At 34.4% G+C, this 16928-nt stretch overlaps 1 protein-coding gene across 1 annotated transcript in view; it reads left to right on the forward strand.

The window, feature by feature from the left end:
- Positions 1–875: 875 nt before the first annotated feature.
- LOC124364654 (probable cytochrome P450 6a13) overlaps positions 876–16928 on the forward strand; it is a 33200-nt gene continuing 17147 nt past the window's right edge. The window contains exons 1-3 of the mRNA XM_046820284.1: positions 876–1017; positions 9220–9408; positions 13556–13744. Coding sequence (XP_046676240.1) covers positions 944–1017; positions 9220–9408; positions 13556–13744 — 452 coding nt within the window. The 5' untranslated portion in view covers positions 876–943. The remainder of the gene's footprint in view (positions 1018–9219; positions 9409–13555; positions 13745–16928) is intronic.

Consider the following 16928-nt stretch of genomic DNA (forward strand, 5'->3'; position numbering starts at 1 on the left):
CTGCAGTTTCTGGGGTGAGGCAAGGGTAAGGGCAAGGGCATTCATCGAGGAAACCCAATCCTTTATGTTTCCCGTACAGACTGTTCAGATACTCTCGTGCATATGTATGTCACGGCCTCTGGTTAAGGCACACTTGTACATACAAAACAAAGTGGTTTTCAAAATGTACAGACACAGGAGAGTTAACAGCTGCAATTCCTTGAAAGCTTGCCTGCACGACCCTGAATTTTACTTTTGTGATTATTCGAATAGCTTTTTTTGGAGTTTGAATGCTCTCTGAAACTGAGAGCTTGCGCACGCTCCCCACAGGACCACTCTGTAGAACAAATGGGGGTAAATTAAGCCATAATACGCCGTTATCAGTTCCTGACTTGGGCAGTATTTTGCTGAGGATCTCAAAACTTAAATTCCTGAGGAAATTTTGGCGCACACATGGTTGATGTGCTCACCCCGAGTCAACCCTCGATCAAGATGCGTACAATTTTTATTGCTGGGTAAAGCATACTTAAATAATATTTTCATGATCAAAATATCAAAAGTGTAAATTTTTGATTCCTATACTCTTATTTTTTTTCTAACAGTAATTCTAACGAGTGTTCTCTATTAAATTTACTTTAAGCACTAAATTCATACAGAGTGCAATATACAAATTTCTATGAAAAGTATCTAAAAAATCGTGAAGAAATTTGAATATTACTCAATACATTTAATTTGAGCAATTACAGGAAATATTTTTCATTTTAGTACATTAAAAATTAAGAAAACTAATTTAAAGTGGTCAAAATAGATTGGCCACTTAAAAAAGTAAAGCAATAATATCCTGATCAATGACATAGATCAAAATATACATGTGGCTGTACCATGTGTTAAAATCTGCAAGTCACTTGACTTACTTAACTGTCAAATGTGGAGGTAGTTAAACTAAATTGAATGAAGGACGACGATGACAAGGTTAGACTTCACTCACACTGCATTCAACACTGAGAGCTCGTCTGATACAAGCACATCGCATCACTTGTAAGTGGTTTTGTTTGTTCAATTCTTTTTGGATAAGTTTATATATGATTTACAATATTTATTTGGAACAATCCCATAGCATTTTCGTTGTTTTTCAATATTTTACAAACAATATTGATTTTTTAATGTAGTCCCGATGTAGAGTACAATTCAACAAAAACTAATCTTATTTATAAACATTACAAGTAATTGAATGTTGCCACAGTTCTTAAGCCATTGTATTGTATCGTGTAAAAGGTAAATATAACATTTTGACAGTATATGTTGGCAGTATGGTTGGATGATGAGAGTAATTGACAATAGTCTGAGATGAAGTAGATGTATTTTAATGGATATTTTTACCACATAACGTAGCTATGGTGGACAGGGTTGATTCACTGTGAATGTCGAGTTTAGCTCCAGTTAACCTTCGGATTAGTGCAGCGTCTGGAACTTTATGTTGTCACAGACATGACTCCTGGAATCGCCATCAGAAAGAACTATACTACAAAATATAGTATAAAATAGTTGAAGAGGTATTATTTTTTTCTCTTCATACATACATCACTCCAGGTTCCAGGAATCAAACCTGTGAAAGCACCAGTTCCTAGTCTGCACTAAGAGGAAGGTAAACTCGGGCTGAACTCAACATTCACATATTTTCTCCAATTAAATATAAAGGCTTATTCTATTTATATTTAGGTTAGTATTATAATTTATTGTATTTTATTTTATCCATTTAGTGGTCATGTCTTATTTTTTAATTTATGTTATTTTTCTTTATATCTGTTTTTAATTGCTCTTCAACAGTTGAATTTGTTCTTCGATTAATATATTAGTATTATTAACCACCTGACAACTAAATTAATGTTCTTTTCACTCCTTATTCTCAAATTTCAAGGTGAATGCTGCAAAATGGTTGTTTAAATTAATGGGCAATCTCCTTTATTCTTCGTCAACCTATGCTCCAATAATGAACAAGATGTAATACACTCTGAAATTGAGTTGTTACAGTATCAGTGTTAAATAATGTATTACAACTATAATTACCAAATTATAATTTTCAGATTTTATCTTCACTTTAATTCAAACCTAAGCAAAAAAATTGTTCACTTCTCATACATGGAGACGGTCCAGGTCCAATCTCATTTGTAGCTAAATCCCAAAATTTATGAAAACATGTGAAGAATACGAAATTTTTATTGTTTTTGTCAACAAGTTTCATATTGAAAAAAATGCTAGACCAAATAAAAAACTCTTCTTACAAAAGTATTTTATAGCCAAATGTTTTCTTACTTAAGAAAAGTTTAGCTACTGATGTTTATAGTCAGTCATGTATTATCATAAAAATAAAAAATCTAAATTTTATAAAATCCTTGTTTTCAATATCAATATAATGCTGCACAAGAATTCAAAGATTCAGACCTTCGTTAGAACTGTAACTATGCTTTACAGCAGTGCTAATGAAACGCGGAAATTTAAAGCTGAGTGCCAAGTTAGACATGAGCTCATTAACAAAGAGGTTATATGTTAATTGGCCGCTATATAAGAATGGGCAATCAATCTCTTGCTTGCTTCAGTCCGAGATTATTACAAAGTTAGTAACATTGTCACACGTATGTTTGATTCAGATAGATTGCATGTTTATTATCAATGAGGCTTAACGGTTGAATGAGCCATGAGCGAGGACCATGAGAATGCTTTAATTTGTAAAAATTACGATTTTAAATCCCATGGCCGAAATGAACAATAAAGTATTCTATTCTATGTATGATTCAGATACACTGCATGTTTATTATCAAGGAGGCATAACGGTTGAATGAGCCATGAGCGAGGACCATGAGAATGCTTTAATTTGTAAAAATTACGATTTTAAATTCCATGACCGATAAGTGGTGCTTACTGTCTTGAACGATGCACGCAAGGAGTAGAAAAAAGCGTTCACACAAATATGAATACTACACACGTCGTGTAACAGGCTTAGCTGACGTTGTTTATAAAATTTCAGGTCTATAGCTCATTTAATTCTCGAGATGTCCTACAAAGAGACAGACAGACAATCATACAGTAAAACAAATTTCAAATTACCTCGGCAGACAAAAGAGAAATTGTGCTACCCTTTAATGACGCTTAGACAAATTCAATGTTTGGACATGAGCCATTATAGAACTCATCTTTACATTCTACATATATTGCGACATGAAACGTTCAATGGTTTTCCTTAAAATATGTTACATAGCAGTGTTAAATTAATTACAGTTTCTGTGAGCTAGCGGTGGTACTACAACATAACAGTGATATGAAATCTCATCTTCTCACTGACTTTGAACATTAAACTCTATCATTTTGTTCTCGTTACTTTATGAATTAAAATATCACAGATAAAATGTCATATGCTTGTACTCAGTTTGTTTTCAAATTTACTTATTCTGCTATTTTCTTGTTGCTACCCTGGTTAACCAAAACACCAATGTAAAAATATTTACTAATAAGAATAAGAATAAGAATAAAAATATTTATTTGCCATTCGGCCATAGTAGCAATAGACATCGTCAGGTGTTTAATTTACTTAAAACTAAAAAAAAAATACGGTTTGCCCAGGCACTGGAAATTGACAAACTTAACAGTTTAAAAATATTTTAACAACAACAACAATAAAAACAAGTTAAAAATAGCAAAAATAACAAATATATAGCAACAGCCTTGTCACACAACAATAAAGCAAGAGCTTACGTCATCAAACCAGCAAGGTGCGTCAAAAAGCAAAACTCAACAATTCTAAAATGAATATAAACAGTAACAAAAAAAGACAAAATAAATTCAAAAATAATAACAGCCATGTGATTAACAGCAAGTCAGAACAATAACAATAAAAGATACTCGGCCAAACCCCATGGAGTGACTTGCACCATCATCGAGCTACTGAGCACTGGTTGCAAATATTTAAATGAAGCTTCAAGCAATATTTCAAATGTAGAGGTCAGTTCGTTTTCGAGATATCATGTGGACAGACAAACAGAAACGATCTTTCCCAGACACCCGAGTGACAGGCTATGCTAACGCTCAGCCAATTAGTTAAAGAGTGATGTGTGTCAGTGGCGTACTTCAAGTTTGCCGCCAGCGGCCACCTGCCGCCCCTTGTCTGTTTCATGGCCTAAGTTGTATTAAAATCGTAGAAGGTTGAAACCTTTATAACAAACTTTATAAGTTGAAACCAATTTAATCTTGTTATCTTTGTTATACCTGTAATTTATCAACGTTAGTAAAGAATTTTAGCATACCAACGCTTTAATATGAATAGTTTGGATGAACTAAGAATATTTAACAACAATAATCCAACTAATATATTTTAGTCGTAAGTATGCAGGCTGGCAAGTAAAATGAATATTTTTACTCAGGAAAAAGTAAATCAGAACTTTGTATCATTTATAACTTTATGATGCAACTTTCTTCTCGATTAAATTTTTTTGGTTTTAACCATCTCAGACTCGATGGTTAAAACATTTCCCATACGTCTCTTCAATCATCGTCGATTTCGTTTAGGTTTTTTTTATCAGTTTGAGAACAGAAAATAATGACTTTGCTGAACAGTTTGGATGCAGGGATCGCCAAAAGAAGTTTCAATGTTATGTCAACAGCTTATAGACATTAAAATTACATTTCGACGGGCTTGCTCTTTAAGTTACTTCAAGATACAAAATAAATGTGAATATTCTGTAGCAAAATTTTCGGGTGAAGGGATGCTTTTGTTATAAAAAATTTAGTAATTTTTACAGTGATCAGTTCATGTCTCTTTTTCAGGTTATTATTTTTCGCTAAAAATTGGACATCCAAATATCGGCTTAGCTCATAGCATACAGCTTTTATCTTTTCCATTTCACTTTTTGGAGTCTAATAAGGTTGGAGCTTTCGTGGCCTCTTTCTTTCAACTTCATCTCTATATGTACATACCTCCGACTTTAACAGAGCTCCATTCTCACAAATATCGAACTCTTTTCTTATATTATTAATATACTCTGATAATGATCCAAGTGCTACTGTTGACAAGTAGGTTTCAGATTATTGCAGATTTTTACTAGTAATATAAAATCTGTGAGTAGATCTATCTCCCCACAGAATTGACAAAGTGCAGTTTCCAATCTTCATCCTATTTCTTCCAATCTTCATCCTTTCAAGCGTCATCTCTCGCTGACCAACGTGTGTCCATGCTAAACTACACAGCGACTCTTTGAGAAATTGTATGTTGTTTAGGAATCTTTGTACATTTTACTTTTTATTTACGCAAACATACAAACCCAAAGTATCAATTCTACTTCTTTGAAAAAGATATTATAAGTATAACTTTGAAATCAGCATAAATTTAAATAAACTAGTATAGTTTTATCTATGTAAATACTGTGTATATTCTTTACTAGCATTAAATCAATCTTTGTTCCTTTCACGGTTAAGGATATTTGACGTAACCAACTGATTATTATATTTATGTGGACAAAATCATGTATAATACATGCTGGATTAACTACTTTAGTTTGTTTTCTTTAAATGTGTACAAAACGCTTGTATTAAAAAACCCCGTTTACAGGACGGGGAAGATTGTCACGATTGCCAGTTCTATTGTTTTAGACGAAACAAAATAGTCTTTACGAAGGATTTTAATTAAATAATAATAGGTAGTGAAGTCCACATAATAATTAGCTTAAAAACGCCTAATTGAAGACTAACAATATATTCAGTATAAGGTATAATTAACATAAAAGCAAAGAAGCCTTTCCGAACTGTAAACTAGATGTATCTCATGATGGTACGCTAATAGAGCGGTCTAATTTGGCCGAACTCAGGAGCGCCCTCTATGCCAGAATAAAGGCTGGTGAACGGAATCTCACTATTAAGTACCAAAATGGGTCCCCAAGTATTGTCAGGAGTCAAAAAACTAGCTTCGTCTCATCGGCATATCTCAGCCTACTACCAAAATGCAAATGGTTTAAGGAGCAAACTAGATGAACTAAAACTATAGCCATGTCTACACATGATATAATTATTATTACTGAAACCAATCTTTCTACTGATGTAAACGATGCTGAACTATATTTTGGCAACTGTACTATTTATAGATGTGACAGATCACAATTAACCAGTTCCAAATCGAGCAAGGGTGGGGTGATGGTTGCTGTAAAAAACAATGTTCAGTCATCTCGGTTGATATCTGGTGGTGATCACATTGAGCACCTATTGATCAGAATTGAGCCCTCCAAAGGCACTGCCTGGATCCTTTATACCACCTCAATAGCACGTCTCCAATTACAGTAGTCTTCTTTGTTCTATTGAGGAGGTGATAACAGACCGTGACTTTGAAGAAATTATAGTAATTAGGGATTTCAATCTACCCGATGTTTGATTGGGTGAATCCCTATAATTGTCGCCACACTCCTGCCTCTATAGTAATGCTCTCTCTAATGGATACTTATGACCTTCAGCAAGTTAATCATATATTTAATGGAAGGAGTGTCTTATTGGATCTAGTCTTGTGTTCTAATAAAAGAGCTAGCGTCTCCATGGAAACGGATGCTCTTCTGTCCGTAGAGGAGAGTCATCATTCATCCCTCTCTATTTTTCTACCTTATCATTTTAAAATACCAGAGGAATACTCCACTAACTACAAGTTTGAGTTTAAGAGATGCAACTTTCAGAATATCCACAACGCCCTTTCAGGTGTGGACTTAACATCCATATTGAAGAATCCTAATCTCAACGAAGCAACTGACAACTTTCTCTCTACGATTTCCGATGCAGTTCGGCTCAACTCGCCTATTAGAAGAGTTGGTGTATCAAAATTCCCTAGGTGGTTTCCAAAGGTTTCTAGAAATCTAGTGATCACTAAAAATATTATACATAATCAGTACAGGGAACAACCAATTTCCTGCAACTACCTTCGTTTCTCTAGAGCAAGAGCATCTTGCAAGATTTCTGCGAATAGAGACTATCATCAGCATTTGAGAAGAGTAGAGCAAGGTGTACCAGGGAACCTTCGTTTCTCCTGGAGCCATGTAAATGCGATCAGAAACACTTCCACTGTACCCTCACGCATGATTTATAACGGCACCGACACAAGTGTACCGCAAGAGATATGTGAAATGTTCAAGGGATTCTTTTCCTCAGTCTTCTCGAAGCCAAGGTAGCTTTCACTCCGGCTAGTGGTGATCACCTTGGAAATTCCTCATGTCTAAGTTTCAGTCCACAAGAGGTATTCGCTAAGTTAAAAAAAATTGATGAGACCAAAGATTGGGGACCTGATGAGATTCCTCCTACGATTTTAAAATATTGCCGAAGTTTATTAGCTAGGCCAGTTTGTGACCTTTTCAACGCATCACTGGCTACAGGTGTTTTCCCGGAAGCGTTCAAGTCTGCCTATGTTGTTCCAATCCACAAAACGGGACCTGTCGATGATGTCACAAATTATAGACCAATTTCAATTCTAACGTCATTGTCTAAGGTATTTGAGGCATTTTTCCTGGACCGTATTAAGCTAAAGCTAGCTGGCATAATCTGTTCTCAGCAACATGGTTTCGTGAGAGGAAGGTCTACCGTGTCAAATCTAGCACTTTTTCAATCAAGAATCCATGAAGCCTTTGTCTCTAACACTCAGCTGGACGCAATATACTTAGATTTCCCTAAGGAATTTGACACGGTGGATCATACTTGTCTCTTGAGGAAGATGCTTGTCCAGGGATTTTGGAACATGGAAGTTAGGTGGTTGGCAAGCTACCTCTCAAATAGACGACTATTTATAAAATTTGCATCGGCCACCTCTTCGGAATTTGTTTCTTGTTCTGGAGTTCCTCAGGGTTCGTTGTTTGGACCTTAACTCTTCTCACTTTTTATAAATGATCTGCCTGTGGCACTTCAGGGGGATTCCCTCCTTTTTGCAGACGATGTAAACATTTTTTTAATCATATCGTCAGAAGACGACTGCTTGCGGATCCAGGATGATCTACTTATGATCGACAGTTGGTGTGAGACCAATAGAATGGGCTCAATATTAAGAAATGTCAAGCAGTAACATTTCATCGTTGTCACTCATATATAACCTTTGAGTACTTTGTAAGTGGCGAACCCATAACTCGTGTCCAAGAGGTAAAATATCTTGGTGTTTTATTGACACCTTCATTGAACCCTGAGCCCCATATACTGAACATCTGCGGCAGGGCAAACAGGATGCTTGGTTTTGTTCTCCGCTTCTCTAGACACCCGATCCCGATGGTCCGTCTTCAGAGATACGGAAGTGTTGCCGATGTTAAGGACATTTTCCAGGACAGTACAACACTCAAGACGAAGTCTTCAAATTGGAATAGAAATGCATGAATGACTTTTTCTATTTACTTTGTTACCTTTATATTGTTATTTTATGTTGCATATTTATATTGTTATATGCGTATAGTTGTAATATTTGTATAGTTATTTATATTGTTATATTTATCTTGTTATATTTGAATATTACTTTTATTAGAAGTTTATTTATCTCTTTTTTACTACCTCTAATTGCTAAAAAGTAGTCTAAGGTATGGTATTTCATAAATCTTTCACTTGCTATCAAAGATTAGGGTAGGTACCTGCATGTCTTAAGTTATTATCATCAGTTTCTGTTTTTGGCTTTTTCATACTTAGTTTAGTCTGGATTTCGACCATTTAATTTATTAGGATGAATGACTTATTTTTCTTGTTTTGCTTGAATGGGCTCTATATGTCTACTGTTTTTTAATGGTTGCTGTTGTATTGATATATTGTATCTTTTTGTAGGCCTATCTCATTTTTATATTTATATTGTTATACTTGTTATTGCTGGATGTATCTTTAAATTTATATCCTTATACTTGCATGTTACATTTATTTAAGTTTTTATTCATTTCGCACTACTAATTATCAATTGCCGAATAATGATGCCTTCCACTTAAATCAGTCTTTTGCTACCATTGATCAGGGTGTACTTGCAAATATTGTTCATAATATATCAGTCACTATTTTTTATTTACAACTAGGATACAGATTAGCAATGGTTTACATGGTCTAACTATTTCATAATTTTAGTTTAGAATCTTGAGTAGAATTATCTCATTCTTTATCTAATATTTGTAAAAATATTAGATATGTCCGGAGATATGTCCGTTGATATGTAAAATAAAATAAAAATATAAATGTATTTTAATATCTTCAACTGATGCCCTGCAGACAGATGGAGACAGTGTTGTTGTTGTTGGTGACCATCCTCACCATGGTCTATCTGTGGTTCAAACACAAGTACAGCTACTGGAGCAGTCGAGGACTAACTCAACCACCAACTGTTCTCGGTTGTGGCAACATCGTCGACTCTCTTCTCATGAGGAAAAACATCGGTCTTGTCTATGATCAGATTTACAGGTGATAATATGAAAATATTATATCAGGTCTTACTAAAATGTAATTACTTCCTATTTAAATCTGATCTGATAACCTTTGATGTCAACCCGTATATTTTTATAAAGCGACTTTATTAAAATTATTCGAGAAATATAAAACTTAATAAGCATTAATTTGATAAGGGTTAATCAAGCTTGATAATATGATTAATCCAGTTTAATCGGGCAATATAATGAGCTTGTAATCAGACAATTTGTTTTTTTATAAAATTATATTAAATATTTAATATGTTCAAGTTCAAAAAATCTTTATTTATTTAGGAATTTACATGTATTACTACATTTCATATGCCAACATGGCACGTGCGAAATTAAAAAACATAAACAATTTTATACAATTATATTTATCAGAGTCCTTCAGCTAGTTACTAATATATTATCAAGTTTAAACTTGCAATATAATGAGAACTTAATCAAACAACTTGTTTTTTTTGTCAAATTAAATTAAATATTTATAAGTGATTAAGAACACTATAATCGCTTAAAGCGTGTTTTTATTTTAATCACATGAAATTAAATACCATCACGTTCCGCTTCATATCCAAACAGTCTATGCCATATTACTCCATATTTTTGACAATTTTAGTACTAAGCTAGAAAAACTATGACATTTCCTATTTTATAAAAACGAATGATTATAAACAGTCAAACCTGGTTTGTGCTCTGTTGTAAATAAAATAAAATCTTATTAATGAATATATATTGAAATGTCTACTAAATATCCACCTGTACTATTGTAGTCAAACATACAGGGATAAATGTACAGGCCCATGTAATATATGCTTTCATGGTGGCTGGAAAAATGTACCAGAGTAAAGTCTAAAAAAATTGAATCGTCATATTAAGGACTGGAAATGGGCAAAATATAAGTTAACTTTTCAGGATACCTCTAACCTTAAAATGAACTTTTCCATAATCACATCACAATGTATAGTCTTGAATGATTCTGATTCTCCAATCAACTTGATACATGTCTCTTTGGGAATAATTCTTTGTAAACACAGACCTTGAAGAAAAAAAGTTGGAAATGGCTGCCAAAATAGTCTCTGTGTTTCTTAATGACAACGGTGCTTTAAAGAAACACAGAAAGCTGGACTTGCCAGTTGAAGAAAAAATTAAAGATGAGAATTAATGAAGCAAAATACTTGAAACCCTACAATACAAACCCATGCTCAACTTGACAAAGAAACATTGTTACGAATAAATAATCAAAACATTTTTGAAGAACGTGACAGTAAACTTGGTCAAATAAAGTGCTGAGAATCTCAAACAGACATTGCCAATTGTTTGAATAACATTTTTTGTATTATTGCTGATAGGACACTTTTTAACATTGTAAATGAAGAATGGCTAACACATGCAATAGAAACAACCTACATACCTCAAATACCAAAACTAATTTTGCATGAAGCAATCGAGCAAAAATTTTAAACATTATACATATCTTACTAGAGAAAATATCTTCCAAATTAATCAAACAGTACAAGCATGAAATCACCACTCCATTAAGAAGCATTATAAACAAATCACAGCTACAATGAACTTTTTCCACCAGGCGGAAACCTGAATAAATGTACCCAACGTATATAAATGGAGCATGTGATGAAGCCACCACTTATCGACCAACGTCCCTCATTTCCACATTTTCTAAAATCTTAGAGCAAGTAGTGCTAACGAGATTGCTGGATCACCTCAAAGGGTACCATCCTCTCGCTCCGGACAACATGGTCAGAACAAAGAAACTAAAAAAATCAAGAGGAATAATCAAATCCTGCATATCAACCTTTTTCAGTAATGTCAAAAGCATTCTTACACCTGATATTTCATTACATAACACCCTGAACCATAGTCTTCCAATAAACAACTGATAGACGGTGTAGAAGAAGACTTATTATTAAATAGGAGCACGTTATTTACTATACAAACATTCATTGACACTGACGGAACAAACTAACAGGAGAGACAGCAAAACTCCTGCTAAAAAAACTGAACCAGGATATGACTAGGAGAGACAGCAAAAGTGTTGCCCAAAATCTGAGCCAGGGCATGACCAGGAAAGATAGCCTAACTCCTACCAAAAAACTGAACCAGGGCATGACCAGGAGAGACAGCAAAACTCTTGCCCAAAAAACTAAGCCAGGGCATAACCAGGAATGACAGCAAAACTCTTACCCAAAAACTGAGCCAGGGCATGACCAGGAGAGACAGCAAAACTCTTGCCAAAAAACTGAGCAAGAACATGACTAGAAGAGATAGTCAAACTCCTACTAAAAAGCTTACCCCAAAAGAAAGATTTTACACCTGTGGCAACAAAGTTCGAGGCAACCAAGAAACTCTGGAAGAAATTTTCATGAATCACACAGACTACTTTAACAATACTTGCATGTACATGATTTTATGGCTATATGAACATTGTATTAATCAAGTGTCAAATAAACTTGGATTGTAACGATTCATGTAAAATGTCTTGACGCAATTACTGTTATTAAAGAATAAATAAAATACAGAAGTTTGTTTATTGTATAAGACAGATTAATGACAACTGCTTCAACTAATGGGAACAATCATTGAAAAACTGAAAGTAGGATATATAACTACAAGTATATTCCTGGACTACAACAAGGCTTCTGATTGTTTAGATCGTAACCTCATAATAAAAAGGTCCAAAGTTTTGGGATCACTGACAAGTAAAAAATAATTATTCAAAAGCTGTTTAAAGCAACAGAAAACAGATAGTACAACTTACTCATACTACAAATAAGACCGTGACAATTGTAATATCAGAACAACTACCAGTGAGTAGAGGAGTTCCGCTAGTCTCCGTTCTTGGTATATACTCTTAACTAATGAATTCCCACCACTGTGAAATGATGATATTTCCTGATTATACAGCCCTTATTCTAGCAAACTAATACAAAACCCACCTATACACTGATTTGTTTGCTGTTTTAAACATTTGTAAACAGTACTGATAGCTCAATAATTTGGTTTTTCACTACTCCTAAATACAACAGCTAATTTTCATTATTACTCAAAACCATTAACATGGCCTTCCAGAAACAACTACAACAGAATCAGGAAAATACGTAAAACTATCTTTGAACAAATACTTATCTTGGGAACTTGATATTGAATAAGTTCGTGTTAAACTCAACTCAGTCCTTATGCAGTAAACATAATGACAAAAATGTTAGTCACCTACAACACCAGACACAAGAGCAACTTCCTCCTTCATCAACATCATCTAAGCCTGAGAAGAAACCTTCATACCAAGAAGCAATGCTATTCTACCCGAATCCCTAAAAGGATTGCCAGAGAAGATCTTCATAAAATTCTTGAGAAACTGGCTGCTGGAGCGTTCATCCTATATTATCAGAGTTTCTTCACTGGAGGACACACAACTTTGGACAAACACCTAACACATACACAAATTGTAACATTACCTTTACTCTGTTATCTAAGAGTATGCGAAATAAAGATTTATTCCATTTTAGGCTATTATAATTGAGAAATGTACGAGATTTTGTTAGATTAAATATTTTAATGTAATTAAAAGCTCATTAGGTTTAATCTGAGAACACAGTGAGCTCTCAATCAAATCATTTATTTTTTTATTCTATATTTATAAATGAGATAAAATAATTATAATGCAATAACAATAATGAATGGCTTTTAAAGTTTTGTACTGAGTTGTAGTACAACTCATACATATAAGTAAATATAATATTATATTTACTCATAATCCTAAGAAGTAATTATTAAAAGGTGATTCCTAATAAACCATTTTCCCTAACAGTCACGCGTGCTTGAAATTTCATTTCACAAACTATATTTTGCAAGATGTTTGAGCCCCTGTTTACATCTTTGAATAATATAGAGTATAATCTGTTTAAACTTAAGAACCAAACAGTATAATAGTGTGTTTTCGCCTTTAAATGTTTTAACAATTTGCAGGTTAAAAGAATTCTTACTTTAAGGGTTGACAATGTTTAAAATGGTTAGTGAGATAGTATATTATTGTTAGAGATAGGTATTATCACTATTTCCGTGATCATATTCTTTAAATACAATAATTACAGTTATTAAGAGATTATTGTGTTGTGTGACAGAGACTATCCGGACTGTGAGGCGGTTGGAGTATACGGCATCTACACACCTAGTCTGCTGGTCCGCTGCCCGCAGCTAATTCAGAAAGTCATGGCCAGTAACTTTTCTAATTTCCATGACAACGAGTTTACCGTCTCCAAAAAACTTGACCCTTACTTCCATGAAGATCCATTCTGCCTCAAAGGAGAGGAGTAAGTATAACAAGAGTTATATCGTTTACTTAATTTAATTTGATCACAAAATGAAGTGATATACATAAAACATAACGTAATGAGGTGCATAAATTGGTAAATTATATTACTTATTAACAATGAATGCACCTTTATAGTCAAACGTTTTAAGCTCTTCGTGGGACACCCGGCATATAAGCTCCTAACCTAGCACTCTAAGGTTCTTAAGGTGTTTAAAGAGAAGTACATGTGTAAGAAACACTACCAAAAGCTTTTCTGAGCTACTTAAGCTTCATACTTTCACCTCGAAACGATGCGGAAGGTTTCGTTCTGATCTTTTTCGTTTTTTCTTAGCCGACGGTTTTTGGATCCCTTCAGACGAACATGACTCCAGATTTCAGGAGTCAAATCTGCAACAGCATCAGATTTCAGATGCTGCACGTAAGAGGAAGGTGAACTGGAGCTAATCTCAACATTCGCATTGAATCAACCTTTCCCACCACAGTTGCATTATGTGTAAAAGACTCGGTTGCTCCACCGTGCTTTGGGATCGTCATCGTAGTTGCACTCAAATTGTGTACCTGATGAGACAATGAGAATACCTTTTCACCTAGATTGCATTACTTTTTGTAGTCTGAGAAACGATGCGAGGGTTTCGTTTTGAGCTTCTTCGTTCTGTTTTGGATCCCTTCAGACGAACATGACTTAAGGGGAGATGGACGTCCCTATCTCGCCTATGTTAAATTGGTAATATAAATGCCCCATTATCTCAGGAAGTATATAAGGTAGACAGCTAAGATTTTAACCTAGTATTGTAGGCCTAATTATCCATACACCCTACCGATTTTATCTAAATCACTCAAAAACTTACTGTAAAAAAATTCAAATTTTTTAAAGAAATAATTTTATATTTTCAAAGTTTATTATTATATTTCAATAAAAGTGGTAGAGGTTGTGTATTACATCATAAACTACATGCTGTAAAAATTTCATTACTGTAGCTCTACTAGTTTCTGAGATAATGGGTAATTTATAACAAAAATTGCGTTTTTCGGGAAACTCACGGAAACTGTAAAAATTCAACAAAAAAAACAAGCTGATTATGAAAAATGAGTTTAATTTACCTTAAAACATCCCAGGGTTGTAGTCTGTGTCATCCTGGTTTACTTCTTCATCTTGCTTTTTCTTCTTTAACATCCTAGCATGTTTTCTCGCCATTTTCTTGACGGGCTCGTTTGCTTTCTCTGCTTTTAAAACACGCTGGAAATCTAGCTTACTAAGGATGTCAGTGCAGTTTTTTCCCAGGATTTATACCCATTTTCTCCAACACCTTAACCCTAGCCTTATTTCCTTCATTGTAAGTCATCACAGCATCATATGTGCCACACTCTAGAGTTTTCAACCCTACAAAATTTGCCTTCGGAATTCTCGTCCATAAAACTGAATTGAAACTCTCGTTGACATTTTGAGTCTTCCCATGAAGACATTTCTTCAGAAGTTGAGGGTTAGCTAGATGCTGATAAGTTTGCTTGATTACATAAATCACTGCTGGGTCCAAGGAATTGTTGTGGTCATAGGTTAGGTTAGGTACATCAAGTGCTTGCAAATACTTACACCACGATTTATCACAGAGGTTGTGTTGCGGTTTTGCATTTGTAGAAGATTTATGGAAGAATGTCGCCCACACATCTCTTTTCATGCTATCTAAATTGTTTTTATTCCTTCTTATTGCTTGTCCATAGTAATTTTGTAAAGATTCAATTGCAGAATCATTCAACCTACCTTTCCTTCCACCCAAAGCTTTGCCATCTTCAAGTTTTTTTCCCCGATAATCACGTCGCAATTTTCTCAGCCAAGACCCCATCCTCTTTTGGACATGGCCAACGCATTCCAATTTTCCAATTATAAAATCATCACCATAAGGCTTTGATTCTAAGACTTTATGAAACCCCTTCGAATCACCGTCCCCCAAGTAATATTTATATCGGACATTCCTCGAGGCCTCAGATCGGGCGAAAACTTTGAGGGCACCTGCTACTTCCATGCTTCCACTCGCTCCAGTAAAATTCTTACATTTATGGGGAGATTTACTTTTTGTAGCACATGAATGACAGTATTTTGTAAGTACTTCTACATCTATTATCTTACTGGTATCTATACTTGAAACAGAAATAACTCCATTGAGTGACGTATGCCCCCTTTTTTGCCACGTTCCGTCAATCCCTACGCTAAGATCACGACTAGGTAGGCCTACTTCATCTTCATTTTATGTGCAAAGATTTAGGCTTACAGACTCCTCAGTTGCTGAAACCATCGTTTCAGTGGCTACTTCTTTTAGAGGTTTCAGTAGTACATCATTGTATCTTGAAAATTTTTCTGGTGGGTTAGGTAGATTTAGCAGCCCGAACAACGGTTCACCACTAAAACTCCCTTTGCCTATGGCTCTGAGGCCGTATACACATCTAATGTTTATGTCAAAGAATTTATTTGTGTACTGTCTGAAGTGTAAAAAGGAAACTTAGAGCCACAAAAATTACAAGAGATAACTAAATTGCATGCCAGACCCTTCCTAAGAGAAACATTTTCTTCCACGTAAAGTGTTTCTGAATTTTTACAATTTTTGCAGACACAACATTGCATTATAGCAGAAGACAAAAGGTTTATACTTACTATAACATTACTATCACCCTCACTATCATCTAAAACAGTCTCTGCAAGTTTCCGTTTAGATACTGAAATAGGATTGCTAACTAGGCCTACTTCACTGTCTAATTTAGAGCAATTAGCATCTGCAGAAACTCTGTCACTGTCACTAGTACTAGGCCTAGGATTATCACTTGTGTGTGCTACACAATCTAAGCCTACAACACGGTTTGATTTTGAAAACTGGTTGCCACGGAAACTTCGTTTTCTCCACAGTTTCTTACTTTTGGTAATCTTGAATGAGCTATAACTTACTAACTTTCAAAAATAATCAAAACAAACAAACAATGTAAATGAATCACCAAAACAAAGTTTATTTGGTCTGCTAATAACAGCTGTCAATAACAACTACAGAAAAAAGTCACAGACCTACAAAATATAAATGCTGTTACAACAGAATTGTGTACTATAACCAGTGAATCAACTTTGGTTTGCAAGGACCAAGATCCAATAAAATTGTCTTGTAGTGAGTTATGTTATGCACGATTTTGGATTCAAAATA

The sequence above is a fragment of the Homalodisca vitripennis genome, chromosome 6, assembly GCF_021130785.1.
Source record: "Homalodisca vitripennis isolate AUS2020 chromosome 6, UT_GWSS_2.1, whole genome shotgun sequence".
NCBI classification, from domain to species: domain Eukaryota; kingdom Metazoa; phylum Arthropoda; class Insecta; order Hemiptera; family Cicadellidae; genus Homalodisca; species Homalodisca vitripennis.